Raw genomic sequence first — 16363 nt, forward strand, 5'->3', positions numbered from 1 at the left:
TGTAGAGATGTGTAACTAGAAAAGTGAAAAATTCCAATTATCATCTTAGCATATGACTTACCCAGAATTTAATTATGGATCTTGTAGGAATTTTTAAACTATATACATTCATTAATATAGACATTAAAATTCTTTTATCATTTCTGTGCATTTCAGTGTCTTTTTCAGCAGGTGCCACATAAGTATAAATGAGCACGTGGACAAACATAAAAGTAGATAGTGCTGTATCTTGAGTGTGTTGATGACTACACACATCACCCGGAGGTTAATGCTGCGCAACTATCCTCTTGGTTATTTTGTACTGTACTTAGGAAAAGATTTAGACATTGGAGCAAACTTGGTAAAAGATATGCAGTACATCTCTGTATGATTTTTGTTACCCTGCCCTTTTATTTTTTTAAAGCAAGAATGGGCACACCAGGGCCTCTAATCTCAGCAAACGAACTCTAGATGCATGCACTATCATGTGTATCTGGCTTTACGTGAGTTCTGGGGACTTAAACGGAGGTCCTTTGGCTTTGCAGGCAAGTACCTCAACTGCTAAGCCATCTCTCTAGCCCTTTTGTTGCTTTTTATTAATCTTTAACTTAAAATAAAAAATTACCAGGTGTGGTGGCACACACCTTTAATCCTAGCCTGGGCTAGAGTGAGATATTACCCCCCCCCCAAAAAAAAATAAAAAACAGGGGCTGGAGAGATGGCTTAGTGGTTAAACACTTGCCTGTGAAGCTTAAGGATCCTGATTCAAGGCTGTATTCCCCAGTACCCATGTAAGCCATATGCACAAGGTGGCACATGCATCTGGAGTTCATTTGTAGTGGCTGGAAACCCTATTGCACCCATTCTTTCTCTTTATCTGACTCTCTGTCTGTCACTCTCAAATAAATAAACAAAAATAAAAAATGAAGAAAAATCTTATTAGGCACACATATAAGAAAATGCAAGTATTATAAAAATTATTCTGCATGTGGCATATGTGCATGTGTATGTGTGTTTGCATAAGTGTGGGTGCACATGTGTGTGGCAGGTCACTGTGGAGGCCAGAGGTTGATGTTGGGTATCTTCCTCAGTTGTTCTTTACCTTATTTATTGAGACATGTTCTCTCAGTTTAATCTTCAGCTTGCCAATTAGATAGTCTAGCTAGGCAGTGAGCCTCAGGGTTCCCCTCTGTCTCTGCTTCCTGAGTGCTGGGATTATGAGTGAGCTGCCTTGCCCACTTGGCATTTACATGGCTACTGGGGATCTGGGCTCAGGTTTCACACTTGTGCCATCCCCTCAGCACTAAAGTTAGTAGTATAAGTATTTTTAAAGAGATATTTTATTTATTTATTTACTTACTTACTTGTAAGAAGAGAGAGAGAAGAGAGAGAGAGAATGGAAAATGGGCATGTCAGTGACTCTAGTCATTGCATACAAACTCCAGATGTATGCACTGCTTTGTGCATCTGCTTTATGTGGTTACTGGCAAATTGAGCCCAAGACTTTGCAGGCAAGTGCCTTAACTGCTGAGCCATCTCTCCAGCTCCATGTATAAGTATTCTTTTTTTTTTAAATAAATTCTTTCTTTTTTTAAAAAAATACTTTTTTTTTTAACAGGAAAATATTTTAATGCTTTCATAATACAAAATAACAAGACACAAGGGGAAAGGAGTGAGGTGATTCCCCAAAAAATACTTTTTTATACTTTATTTTTATTTATATACTTCAGGGGGGGGGGGCAGAGAGAGGGAGAGGGAGAGAGAGAATGGGCATGCCAGGGCCTCCAGCCACTGCAAACGAACTCCAGACACATGCGCCCCCCTAGTGCATCTGGCTATCGTGGGTCCTTGGGAATCGACTGGAGGTCCTTTGACTTTGCAGGCAAACGCCTTAACTGTTAAGCCATTTCTCCAGCCCAGTGTGTAAGTATTCTTCAGCAACCTATTGCTTGATTTTGTTTTCACAATTTGAGTACCCATGTAATGCAAATTCAAATAAATCTTCAGTGTGTCTATAAAATGTTTTTATTTATTTGCAAGGGGGCGGGGGAGAAAAAGAGAGAGATAGACAGACAGAGAGAGAAAGAGTATGAATGGGCTCTCCAGGGTCTCCTTGCCACTGCAGATGAACTTCAGACACATGTATCACTTTGTGCATCTGGCTGAACATGGGCAGTGGAGAATTGAACCTTGGCTGACAGGCTTTACAAGCAAACATCTTTAAGTGCTGAGCCATCTTTCCAGCTCTCCTTGAGCCTTTTCCTTTTCCCATTCTTTCTTTCTAGTCGTTTCTTATAATGGTCTTGGAAAGCAAAAGTCTAGAAACATAAGAGAATGAATGTTTCTTCTCCTTATTTTCCATTTTCAGTCATGTTCCTTCCACATCACTTTATCTGTTATTACACTTATATGTGCATGTGCAACAGTTACCCCATTGTTGCAGACAGAACACCCTACCGGAAGCAGCTTATGGGAAGAAAAAGCTTGTTTTGGCTTACAGTTTCAAGGGGGCAGTTTCATCATGGTGGGGAAAGCATGGCAGAACAGGCAGGTGAGCTGTTGCTCTTGTCACATCCCAGCAGGAGGGGAAGGAGTCTGAGAGTGAGTGAGTTCTGAGTCCTAGGAAGGCTGGATGAACAAACCAAGGCTTGCTTCCAGTGATGCACATGTCTCCTGGTAGGCAGTCAGCTATTTTTTGTCTTATTGATGGATCTTGGATCTCCTCTGTTTTTTTCTACCTTCTATAAAATAAAACAAATTATCTAATTAAGCTTATGAGTAGCTTGGGTTAAAGAGGATATGCAAAGTTATTTAAGGGGCTTTTTGGTATACAAGCCCACTCTTCTCTGGAGAGCGGTAGGGGCTTCTCTTTGAAGTCTATGAGATTCCTGACAGTAGGATGTTGACTTGGTTTCCAGTACCAGCTATGAGTTTTCCCCCACTGAGTGGGCCTCATGTCCAGTCAGAGAATGGTTGATTATCTGCAGAGGCTATGTGCCACTGTTGCACAAGTGTATACTTCTTGTCTGGCTGGTTGATTTCATGGTCTGTTTAGTTCCCTGCTTATTCATGCGTTTGGTGACCATTGTCTTCTAGCAGCTCCCATAGGGCTTTTCAGCATGAGGGCTAACTTCAGGAGGGTGCTAGTTTCTCTTTTGATTCTAGTATGCTGTTTTGGTGTCCTGTAGTGTCTTCAGCAATAGTGTCTTACCTTTTAGCTCTGGCAGGTAATCAAGTGTTTTGGTAATGGCCTACACTTTTTGGGGACCTCATGGGTCTCCCTAGCCAATAGCACACTCTGGGGGACAACCCAATTCTGGCCCGAGACTCCTATTTTTTAAGATTCTGAAAGGTGACATAAATGAGCCTTTAAGACCCCTTAGCTCTTTTCTTAGTCACATCTCCTAAAACTTGGGAGCTCCTTAAACATAATTTTCTCCACTGACATGGGTTGATTTAGGATATCAATGTCTTTGTATGGGAGAGAGGTTTCAGTAGAGCCCCATGTGTTTAAATTGGATGAAGACCTTGTGGGTTTCACATTATGAATCATTGCCCAGGGCAGCCAGCAAAGCCATTTGGGGACCTGTTCATGTCTGTACTTAAGATAGGAGAAAGCCACACAGCTTCCCCGACTCCATGGTTTTCAAGTTGGATGTGTGCATACCTAAGCTAGTAAAGTCTTCCTCCCCTCTCAAAGATGAGATAGACTACTTATAATTGTTTAAAGAGTGGTGAGTTCCACGAGGAATCAGGGGTTTTGCAATTCTGAAAGACTCCAGTGGCCGAAAGAGGGTAGCTGTCAATGCACTTGATTAGTCTGTGTTTAATTTGTGTCTGTCCAGATATCTTTGATCTTAGTGGTGTGACCCTTCTGTTTATCTGTTGAGTCAGAGTTTTTCCCTTTAGTTTAGGGTGGATTTAAAATCCAAACTTTTGAAGTTAATGAAAATTTGACCTTTGATGACTTGCTTTGGTAACAAATTGCTAACTGAGCTAATTTTCTTGCTATGCTTACTGCATTTTCTGTTTTCCTCCTATGCCTAGCAGCTATCTCCTCAGTCTTTTTTGATATGTCATTGTGTCTGTGTACTAGTTACTTTCCTTGTTGTTGCAGCTAATAACCTGAAAAAAGCAATTTAAGGAAGAGCTTACTTTGGCTATAGATTTTGAGGCACAGTCCATGATGGTGGGGAAGGTGTGGATAGCAGTAGGAGTGTGAGCAGCTGGTCACATTGTATCTGCAGTGAGGAAACAGAGAGAGGCGAATGCTGGTGCTCAGCTTGCTTTATCTTTTTATTTAGTCCTGGACCCCAGCCCATGAAATGGAACTTCCCACTTAGGGTGGGTCTTCCAACCTCAATTAACCTAATCTAGAAAGTCCTTAGGACCAGCCCAAGGATTTGTCTCTGAGGTGATTCTAGATCCTGGCAAGTTGACACTGAATATTAGCCATCACAGTCTTCTTTGATCTACTGTTATTAATTTGAAAATTAAATGAATTTTAAGTATAACATTTAAATTAATTTTTACTTATTAAAAAAGTTATCATGATTAAAAATTTCTTACTTAGATTTTAGTCACATATGCATAATAATTGAAACTTTCAAAGTCCCAAATAGCAAATTATATTTGTTGTTTAATACATAAGCAGTGTAAATGTCTATAGAAAAATGTGCAGTTTGGCCCAGGCTGGCCTGGAACTCATAGTGATTGTCCTATCTCTTGTTTCCCCTAGTGCTGGAATTAAAGGCATGTGCCACCATACCTACACAGAGTTACTTTTTTTTTTTCCAAGGTAGGGTCTCACTCTAAGCCAAGCTGACATGGCATTTACTGTATAGTCTCAGGTGGCCCTGAACTCATGGTAATCCTCCTACCTCTGCCTCCTAAGTGCTGGTATTAAAGCCATGCACCACCACACCTGGCCAGAGTTACATTTTTAAGGTTGCAGAGGAAATGTCAAAGTTCTGTATATTAAGCTTAAGTAAACTAGATTTATGTTTCTCTTAATGAAGACGTAAAACTTTGTTTTCTAGGTCAACTATATCCTGATCCAGGTCTTCCTCACAAAAGGCAAGACAGATTTTATTCTAGCTCTGGTAGACTCTCTGGACCAGCAGAACTCAGAGGTTTTAATATGCCTTCTTTGGATAAAGTGGGTAAGAGAGCATGCACACGTGTGTGTGTGTGTGTAATTGTAATTATGGCACATTAAGGAACTGGGAGCTAAATAAAAGGCTAATATATTTGCTATCTCAGGTAGCTCTTAGGGCCTGGGTTTTATGTTTCTTACTGTCTTATAACAGACTTGCATCCAAATATATATTAATAGTTGCTTTGTATACCATAGTAATAGGTTTACTATATCTGCCTATGACAGCAAATTTTGCTCTGCTCTGTGTCTAGCTTTTAGATTTTTTTCAGTCCTTTATTTTTTCATTTTTTGGAGGTAGGATCTCACTCTGGCCCAGGCTGACCTGAAATTAACTATGTAGTCTCAGGGTGGCCTCGAACTCATCACTGTTCTCCTGCCTCTGCCTCCCAAGTGCTGGGATTAAAGGTGTGCGCCACCATGCTTGGCCCTCAGTTCATTTTTTTTTTTTTTGATAAGCATAGTATAATTTATTTATTTGAGAGCTACAGACAGAGAGAAAGAGGCAGAGAGAGAGAGAGAGAGAGAATGGACACACCAGGGCTTCCAGCCACTGCAAACAAACTCCAGACGCATGTGTCAGTTCATTTTTTAATACATCCTGTTGTGTAAGTAGGGAAATTAGGCAGGCAAATGTCAGTAAGTATAAGTCCATCATAAAAATAAGTTGGATGTATTTTCTACTAATGGCTTAATCAGTTACCAAGAATGATTTAACACAGATTTACTGGATAATCTACTGTTTGTTAGACTTTTTTTTTTTCCTTTTTTTTTTGAGGTAGGGTCTCCCTCTATCTTAGGCTGACCTGGAATTCACTATGTAGTCTCAGGCTGGCCTCATACTCACAGGAATCCTCCTACCTTGGCCTCTCAAATGCTGGGATTAAAGACATGCACCACCACACCCAGCTCATTTTTTTTAGAAAAATATATATTTATGTGTTTGTTTCTTTTCAAGGAGAGAGAGAGGGAGGGAGGGAGGGAGGGAGGGGCGATGGGGGGTGGGGGAGAGTGAGTGAGAGGGAGAGAATGGGTGCACCAGGGCCTCTAGCTGCTGCAAATGAACTTCAGATGCATGCATGTGCCACTTTGTGCATCTGCTTTATGTTGGTACTGGGAAACCAAACCTGGGTCATATGGCTTTCAAGGCAGTCATCTATCTCCAGCCCCAAGGGTTTTTTTTTTTTTTTTTCTTGTTTGTTTGTTTGTTTTTTTGGTGGAGGTAGGATCTTGCTCTAGCACAGGGTAACCTGGAATTCATTATGTAGTTTCAAGGTGGCCTCTAATTCACAGCGATCCTCCTACCTCAGCCTCCCAAATGCTGGGATTAAAGGCATGTACCACCACATCTGGCTACTGTCAGGCTCTCTTAAACTACAATATAACTACCCACTGTTGTTGGAACATATATATATATGTCTACTTTAGCTATAAAAAATATAATATATTTGGGGCTGGAGAGATGGTTCAGCAGTTAAGGCACTTTCCTGCAAAGCCTTACACCACCAGTTCAGTTCTCCAATATCCATGTAAAGCTTATTGCACAAAGTGGCACATGCATCTGGAGTTTGTAGCAGCTGCATGCCCTGGCACACTCGTCTCTCTGTTTGTATCTCTTCTCTCTCTGCTTGAAAATATGTAATAAAAATAGAATATAAGGCCTGTTGTGGTGGTGCACGCCTTTAATCCCAGCACTTGAAAGGGAGAGGTAGGAGGATCACTGTGAGTTCGAGGTCACCCTGAGACTACATAGTGAATTTCAGGTCAGCCTGGACTAAAGTAGAACCCTACCTCAAAAAACAACAACAAACAGAAAAGAATATAAGAAAGTTTATAATATTTGGGGCTGGGGAGATGGCTCAGTGGGTGCAAGTGCCAGCTATGCAACATGAGGATGTAAGTTTGATTCCAAACACCCCAGTCAAAAGTTGTACATGGCCATAAATATCTTGTAACCCCAGCTCTGAGGGGAGCCAAGACAGGAAGATTACTGGGGTTCCCTATTCAGCCAGTTTAACTGAAAAACAGCATGAGCTTCAGGTTGACCTGAAGAGCTTTAAGCGACCTTGTCTCAAGGAAATAAAATAGAAGAGTGGCTGTGCATGGAGGCGCAACGCCTTTAATCCCAGCACTCTGGAGGCAGAGTTAGGAGGATCACTGTGAGTTCGAGGCCAGCCTGAGACTACATAGTGAATTCCTGGGCAGCCTGGGGCTAGAGTGAGACCCTACCTCAAAAAGTACCCCCCCCCCCAAAAAAAAACCCAAAAACAAAAACAAAAAAGGTGGAAGAGTGGGAATGAGGACTCCTGAAATTCTCTGGCTTATGCATGTGTGTGCATCTGTTAGTGTGCCTGTGCACATGCACACACACACCCCAAAAAAGAATTTCTATAAAGTAGAAAATTGTACTTACCGGTAAAGGTTTCCTATTGTGTGTGAGAAACATTACCCAGTTGAAGTATTTATTAGTTTAGAAATTTACTATTGTTGAATAAAAAGCAAAGAAACAGACCCACAGTATAGATTTAAAATACGAATGTGTCAGATTTTTCATCACTGTGGCCAAATACCTGACAGAGACATCCTAAGGGAGGAATAGTTTAGTTTGGCTCATGGTTTCAGAGATTGAGAGGTTTCTTTTCTTGCTTTCTTTTTTTTTTTTTAATTTTGTATTGACAACTCCTATACTTACAGACAATAAACCGTGATATTCCCCCACTTCCCCCTTTTTCCCCTTCACAATGCCCCTCTCCATCATATCCCCTACCTCTCTCTGTTAATCTCTCTTTTAATTTTATGTCATTGTATTTTTCTCCTATTATGACGGTCTCATGAAGGTTTGTGTGGCACTGTGTGGTCGTTCGTGGATAGCGAGGCCAATTTCAGTCTGGGCAGTTGCATTGTAAGGAGTGGTGCCCTTTCTTTGGCTCTTACGTTCTTTCCACTACCTCTTCTGCAATGGACCCTGAGCCTTGGAGGGTGTAATAAAGATGTTTCTGTGCTGGGCACTCCTCCGTCCCTTCTTCTCAGCACTATATTGTCTTTTGGGTCATCCCCAGTGGTCACCGCCATCTGAAAAGAGAAGCTTCTCTAATCAAAAGTGAGAGTAGCATTAATATATGAATATGATCATTAGGTGTAGTGCTTTCAGGGCAGTTTGGTGAGAATAATAAATTCATTTAGTTAGACAAGAGCAGGCTTTATACCTCTAAGGGCACATGATCTCTCCTGCCATAGGCTTTTGATTAGGTTTCAGTACCAGGCATGTATTCCCTCCCAGAGAGTGGGCCTACAGTCCAGTTAGAGAGCAGTTGGTTTCCCCTTGAGCAGACATGCCACTATTGCACCCATTCAGTCATTTTGCCTGTCTGGCCAAACTTGAGGCTTTCAGTGTCCACTGTTTTCACTGCTGATGACTTCTGTCTCCCATAAGGCTGCATATACTGCAGCTTTTTTCAGCTTTCAGTTGGGTAGGCTACAGGGAGAAGGTTTTTAGCTCAGCACTAGCTTGATTTTTCAGTGATCTTACTGCCCACACATGTGAGGTCTTCAGCAATAGGGTCTTATCATCTGTTACTCGTGGGAAACCAAGGACCTTGGCAAAAGCCTGTTTTGGAGGCAGCAGGGACCTCCCTGGCAAACAACTCCCCAGTAGGTATCCTATCTCTGGCACTGAAAATTTTCTAGGAGCAATCTTTGGCTTCTGGATGTGCTGTTATCCAAGGAAGTAGGCTTTCTTATGTTTTATTCAGAATATCTTGAATTTTGATTGACCCTCCCCCTACCCTTCTCTTACTTAATCTCTTCCCCTGTCCTCATATAGGCTATTCCACTCCCTGTAATCTGTTCTTTTACTTATATTATATATATAAAATACCTTCCCCTAAAGTCCTTCCTTCTCCTCCTTCCCTTGAGCCTTTTTCCAGGTTACTGGCCTCTGCTACAGATTTTTTTGGTTTCAGCTCACACAATTCTAAACATTTGTCACCAGGATTCACATATGAGAGACAACGTAAGAAGTTTGGCTTTCTGGGCCTGGGTTACCTCACTTAGTATAATCCTTTCCAGATCCATCCATTTCCCAGCAAATGTTACAATTTCATTTTTCTGTACACTGAATAGAACTCCATTATGTAGATGTACCACATCTTTATTATCCTTTCATCTGTTGAGTGAACATATAGGCTGGTTCCATTTCCTAGCTATTGTGAATATAGCAGCAGTAAACATGGTTGTGCAAGTATCTCTAAGGTGGTGAGAAGAGTCATTAGGATATATATATGCCTAGGAGTGCTATAGCTGCATCATATCATAAACCTAATTTTAGCTGTCTCAAGAACCTCCACTCTGATTTCCACTGTGGCTGTACCAGATTACATTCCTGCCAACAGTGTAGAAGGGTTCCCCTTTTTCCACATCCTTGCCAACATTTATTGCCATTTGTTTTCATATGGTAGCCATTCTGACACGAATGATAGAATCTAAAGTAGTTTTAATTTGCATTTACCGATGGCTAAGGATGTAGAACACTTTTTTATTTTATTTATTTATTTTTGTTCATTTTTTATTTATTTGAGAGAAAGCAGAGAGAGAGAGAGAGAGAGAGAGAGAGGGAGGGACAGAGAATGGGCGCGCCAGGGCCTCCAGCCACTTGCAAACGAACTCCAGACACATGTGCCCCCTTGTGCATCTGGCTAATGTGGGTCCTGGGGAATCGAGCCTTGAACCAGTGTCCTTAGGCTTCACAGGCAAGTGCTTAACCGCTAAGCCATCTCTCCAGCCCAACCAGCCATATTTTTGTTAATCAAAATTGTTTTGGCTATTTGAGGTTTTTTGTGCTTCCAAACGAATTTTTGGATTGTTTTTTTTCTATTTCTATGAGGAATGCCATTGAAATTTTAATGGGGAATACATTAAATGTGTAGAATGCTGTTGGTAAGATTGACATTTTCACAATATTAATTCTTCTAATGCAAGAACGTGGAATGTCTTTCCATTTCTTAGTGTGTTCTGCAATTCTTGCTTGAGTGTTTTAAAGTTCTCATTGTAGAGATCCTTCACTTCCTTGGTTAGGTTTATTCCAAGGTACTTTATTTTATTTATTTCTTTTTTTGAGGCAATTGTGAATGGGAGAGATTCACTGATTTCATTCTCTGCATATTTGTTGTTAGTGTATAGGAAAGCTACTGATTACTGTGTGTTTATTTTGTACCCTGCTGTGTTGCTAAAAGTGTTTATCAGCTCTTAACAGTTTGCTGGTAGAGTCCTTAGGATCCTTTATGTATAGAAGCATATCATCTGCAAAAAACGATAACTTGATCTCTTCCTTTCCAATTTGTACCCCTTTTATCAGTGTCTCTTGCCTTATTGCTATAGCTAAGACTTCTAGTACTATGTTAAATAAAAGTGGGGATGGTGGACATCCTTGTCTTGTTCCTGATTTTAGTGGGAAAGCTTCAAGTTTTTCCCCATTTAGTATTATGTTGGCTGTATGTTTGTCATAAATATCCTTTATGATATTGAGATATGTTCCTTCTATTCCCAGTTTCTGGAAAACTTTTACCATGAAGGGATGTTGGATTTTGGTGAATGCCTTTTCTGAATCTATTGAAATGATCATGTGATTTTTGTCTTTCAGTCCATATATATAGTGTATTACATTTATTGATTTGCATATGTTGAACCATCCCTGCATCCCTGGGATAAAGCCAACTTGGTTGTTTGGGGTGAATAATCTTTCTGATATATTATTTTCTTCTTAGTTGGGAAACTTTCTAAAACTGCTTGGATCCCCATACTTGTAATAGGTTTATTTAATTGGTTTATCTCATCTTGATTTAATTTTGGTAGGTCTTATGAATCAAAGGAATTAGCCAGTTCTTTCATATTTTCATACTTAGAGGTATATATATTCTTAAAATATGTCCTTATGATTTTCTGAATTTCTTTGGTATCTTTTACAATGGTAACTTTTTCATCTCTAATTTTTGTCTGTTCTCTCTTTCTTCTGGTCAGATTTGCTAAGGGTTTATCAATCTTGTTTATCCTTTCAAAGAACATTCTTTGTTTCATTGATTCTTTGGATTATTTTTTGTTTCTATTTCATTAATTTCTGCCTTATTTTTATTATTTCTTTTTGTCTGCTGACTTTTGGTTTGCCTTGTTCTTCTTTTTCTAAAACCTTAAGGAGAAACATTAAATTATTTACTTGTGAGCTCTCTGATTTCTTAATTTAGGCATTTAGTGCTATAAATTTCCCTTTTAGGGCTGCCTTCATTGTGTCCCAAATGTTTTGGTATCTTGTATTCTCATCATCATTTTATTATAAGAATTTATTGATTTCCTTTTTTATTTCTTCGATGACCCATTCATCATTCAATAGTGGCACTGTTCAATCTTCATGAATTTTTTTATGCTCTGTAGTTTTTCTTATTTCTGATTTGTAATTTAATCTCATTGTGGCCAGATAGAGTGTAAGGGATTACTTCAGTTTTCCTGTATTTGTTGAGGTTTGCTTTGTGTTCTAATATATAGACTATTTTAGAGAATGTTCCATGTGCTGCTGAGAAGAATATATATTCTTCAGCATTTGGATGGAATGTTCTGTAGATATCTGTTAGGTCCATTTGTTCCATGACATCATTTAATCCAGATGTCTCTCTGTTTATTTTTTGCCAGGATGACCTGTCCATTGATGAGAGTGAGGTATTAAAGTCATCCACTACACTTGTGTTTGGTGTTATCTGTGACCTTAAGTCTAATAGTGTTTATTTGATGAAATTTGGAGTCCCCATGTTAGGTACATATATGTTTGGGATTATTTAGGATTGTAATGTCCTATTGAACTGTTCCTTTAATCAGGATAAAGTAACCTCCTTTATCTTCCCTCATTAAGGTTGGTTTAAAGTCTATCCTGTCAGATATTAGGATAGCAACCCTGTTTGTTTCCTGGGCCTATTTTCTATCCTTTCACCCGAAGGTGGTGTCTGTCTTTTATTGAGAAGTGAGTGTTCTGGAGGCAACAAATGGCAGGATTGTGCCTTTAATCCAGTCTGCAAGCCTGTGTCTTTTGGTTGGGGCATTGAGGCCATTGATATTAAGAGTTATTATTGAAAGGTATGTATTTATTCTCTCCATTCTTCTTGGTTTATTATGCTTCCTGTTTTCCCTGTACTTGCTTGTAATAACTGTTATTTGAGTATGGTTTATTTTTTTCCTATTTCCTCATGTGTGTGTTTTGCTTTTGTTTTCTCTTCAGCATGAAGGATTCCTTCAAGTATTTTCTGTAGGGCTGGCTTAGTTGTCACAAATTCTCTTAGCCTGTTTTTGTTGTGGAATGTCCTATTTCTCTATCAGTTTGGGTAGATAGCTTTGCAGGATAAAGTAATCTTGTTTGACAGTTGTTATCTTTCAGAACTTGGAATACATCATTCTAGCCCTTCTGCCTTTTGAAGTTTGTGTTGAGTAATTTGCTGTGATCCTGGTGGGCTTGCTTTTGTAGGTGACTTGCTTTTTCTCTCCAACTGCTTTCAATATGTTTTCTTTGGTTTGTGTGTTTGATAGTTTAATTATAATATGGCGAGGAGAGGTTCTTTCCAGGTTTTGTCTGTTTGGTGTTCTAAAATCTTCTTGTATCTGCACTAGCATTTCTTACCCAATTTGGAGAAATTTTTCTTCTGTGATTTTATTGAAAATGCCTACTAAGCCTATGGATTAAAATTATTTTCCTTCTACTATACCTTGAATTCTTAGGTTTGATCCCCCCTTCCCCCCACCCCCCAGGTAGGGTCGCACTCTAGCCCAGGCTGACTAGGAATTCAATATGTAGTCTCAGGGTGGCCTTGAACTCTCTCTGATCCTCCTACCTCTGCCTCTGAGTGCTGGGATTAAAGGTGTCCGGATATCTTGAAATTCCTATTCATACCTTCCTATTAGCTTGTCTTTCTCTTTGTTGGACTGTATTAGATCTGCTACCTGGTCTTCTAGTTTAGATATTCTGTCCTCTCCTTCATCCATTCTACTGGTGAGACTTTCCACAGAGTTTTGTTTATTTTACTGACAGTGCTTTTCAGAGTTAGAATTTCAGACTGATTTTTCTTCAGTGTTTTTATTTCCTTACTCATGTTTTGTAATGACCTCCTTCATTAAGCTGGTTTCCTATGTTCTCTTGAAATTCCTTCCGGAGTTTTTCTTCTTCTTTAATTTCTTTTTTTTTCTCTTTGATTTCTTCAAGTATAGATAGTCATTTTTTAAAACATCGTTGTCAGGCATTTCATTTAAAACAGTCTCATTGGGGGCCATTTCTGATGGATTTATAATTTTTGGTGGGATTACATTATCTTGATTCTTTGTGTTTCTTGTATTTTTGCATCTGAGTTGATTTGATGCTTGGGTTTTCTAATATTCTGCAATGCTTCAGAGTAGGAGCACACTACTGTAGAATTCTGATTCTGCCAAAATTTCCATGGACTTGCTAAAATCAAGCTGGTTTCTGTGCCAACAAGGGGAGTGGGAACATATGTGTCAATTCAGCAGTGAAGTGCGTAATCACATTCCTCATGGTTTAACTTTTATGTTTAGATGGGCCAATATCTTCAGAAATGGAATCCAATAGAAATGATACCAAAGATGATCTTGGTGTAAGTATTGAATATGGAATTTTACTCCTGTGTCCAAGAGCCTTCTGTTCTCTTGGTTTACTCAAATAGAATTACCACTAACAAACTTTGTGATATGAAGATGCTTCTCTTAAAAAATATTTTATTTATTTATTTGAGATAGAGATAGATAACGAGGCAGACAGAGTGAGTGAGAATGGGCATACCAAGGCCTCCTGCCGTTACATACAAACTCCCATGTGCCACTTTGTGCATCTGGCTTTACATGGGTACTGAGGAATTGAACCCAGGCCATCAAGCTTTGCATGTAAAAAAGCACTTTGAAACCTTTAGCCACTGAGCCATCTCTCCAGCTCCAAGATGCTTCTGTTTTCACAAGTATACTTCCCACACAGCACTAAAACTATTTCTTTTTGGCTGTAAGCTATGGTGACAAAGCATAAACCACAAGTCAAGTGTGATGGTATATCTAATCTCAGCACTTGGCAGGCTGAGGCAGGAGAATTGTCATCTTGAAGCCAATCTGATATACAAAGGTTAATCCTGTCTCAAAAACCCAAGCAACAAAATAATCCTGACAATTTACATGTATTTATTTTATTTTTTACTTTAGAAACAGACAGACAGAGGGAGAAGAGAGAGAGAGAAAATTGGTATGCTAGGGCCTCATCTACTGCATTCAAATTCCAGACACTTGTACCACCTAGTAGGCATGTGCAACCTTGCTCGTGCCTCACCTTTGTGCATCTACGATCTGGAGAGAGATCAAACATGGGTCCTTAGGCCTTACTGCTAAGCTATCTCTCCAGCCCTTTTTTTTTTTTTTTTTTTTTAAGAGCTCAGCATGGTGGCATATGCCTTTAATCCCAGAACTTGGCTGGTAGAGGTAGGAGAATCGCTCTAAATTAGAGGCCGGCCTGGGATTACATAGTGAGTTTCAGGTCATCCTGGGCTAGAATGAAACACTTCCTAAAATTTTTTTTTTTTTTAGCTATATCTCACATATTTGAGGATTAAAGTTGATTTGAGGATTAGTTGAACATAACTAGTAGTTTTTTTTTTTTTTTTTTTTTTTGAGGTAGGGTCTCGCTGTAGCCCAGGTTGACCTGGAATTCACTATGTAGTTTCAGTGTGGCCTTGAACTCACACTGATCCTCCTAGCTCTGCCTCCAAAGTGCAGAGATTAAAGGCATAAGCCACCATGCCTGACAACTGGTAGATTTTTTTTTTTCTCTTTGATTTCTATTTTTTAAAGTATATTTTTGTTTTAAAATATGTTGGTTTTGGTTCCTTTGAAAATGTCAACTTAAACATCTCATTTATTGCTGGGCATGGTAGCACATGCCTTTCATCTCAGCACCCGTGAGGTAGAGGCAGGAGGATTGCTGTGAGGCCAGCCTAAGACTTGACAGTGAATTCCAGGTCAGCCTGGGCTAGAGTGAGACTCTATCTCGAAAACAAAACAAACAAAATGTCATTTTTTTAGTATATAATAATAATTGATATTGTTAAAAAATGCTATTGACTTATTTAACTTTTCAAGGTAAGGCCTCACTCTAGCCCATGCTGACCTGGAATTCATTATGTAGTTTCAAGGTGGCCTTGAACTCATGGAGATCCTCCTACCTCTGCCTCCCAAGTGCTGGAACTAAAGATGTGTGCCACCACATGTGGCTTTTTTTTTTTTTTTTGGCTTTGCGAGGTAGGGTCCCACTCTAGCTCAGGCTGACCTGGAATTTACTCTGTAGTCTCAGACTGGCCTTAAACTCACAGTGATCCTCCTATGCCCTGCTCCACCATGGCTTTTAAAAGTATGTGTTTTTGTTTTGTTTTGTTTTCTGAGGTAGAGTCTCACTGTAGCCCAGGCTGACCTGGAATTCACTATGTAGTCTCAGCATGACCTCGAACTCATGGCAATCCTCCTACCTCTGCCTCCCAAGTGCTGGTATTAAAGGCATCCACCACTATGCCTGGCTAAAAGTATGTATTTTGATACTACAATATTACACTTATGTTTTATCTTGAGCTGGATTTTTACTATTTTGGCTAAAATTATTTTCTGTTGAGTTAGTAAAACTATTTATGATAGCTAAAACCCAGCTGATTTGTTAATATGAAAAATGAGACTGTCATGGACTGATTACTGCATAGGTGCCTTCATACTTTCTTCAGGGAAAGAATTGCAAGATTTGTCATTTTAGTGACTGCCATCTGTGAATTTGTTGTAGAATTCAAATGTGCCTGATTCATCTCAGCCTGCTGAACGGGAAGCTCCTGGCCCTAGCTTTGTTCCTCCACCTTTTCCTCCAGTTCGAGATCCATTTTTTCCAATGGATCCTAGGAGCCAATTCATGAGAAGGGGTCCTCCTTTTCCTCCACCTCCTCCAGGAAACATGTATGGGGTTTCTCGAGATTATTTTCCACCAAGAGATTTTCCTGGTCCACCACCTCCTCCATTCCAAAGTAAGCCTAAAAAATATGTATATATTTTTTATGTATATATGTAAAAATATATGTTGTGCAGGGCAAAAGGAGAGCTGCTAATTTTACTGTCTGTTCATGTCGCAGTGCAGTGGGAGAGTGAGTGTACCATGATCTTCAGATTGAGGAA

The 16363-nt window shown here is 39.6% G+C and overlaps 1 protein-coding gene across 10 annotated transcripts in view; it reads left to right on the forward strand.

Annotated features, from left to right (window-relative positions):
* Positions 1-16363, forward strand: part of Mia2 (MIA SH3 domain ER export factor 2) — a 124542-nt gene that overhangs the window by 106068 nt on the left and 2111 nt on the right. For 9 of the 10 annotated variants that reach the window (XM_045154256.1, XM_045154260.1, XM_045154261.1 and 6 more), the window contains 3 exons: positions 5019-5141; positions 13715-13773; positions 15981-16215. In XM_045154256.1, the coding sequence (XP_045010191.1) occupies positions 5019-5141; positions 13715-13773; positions 15981-16215 (417 nt within the window). The remainder of the gene's footprint in view (positions 1-5018; positions 5142-13714; positions 13774-15980; positions 16216-16363) is intronic. The other variant, XM_045154259.1, reaches the window with a different exon arrangement.

Source organism: Jaculus jaculus, chromosome 7 (genome assembly GCF_020740685.1).
Source record: "Jaculus jaculus isolate mJacJac1 chromosome 7, mJacJac1.mat.Y.cur, whole genome shotgun sequence".
NCBI classification, from domain to species: domain Eukaryota; kingdom Metazoa; phylum Chordata; class Mammalia; order Rodentia; family Dipodidae; genus Jaculus; species Jaculus jaculus.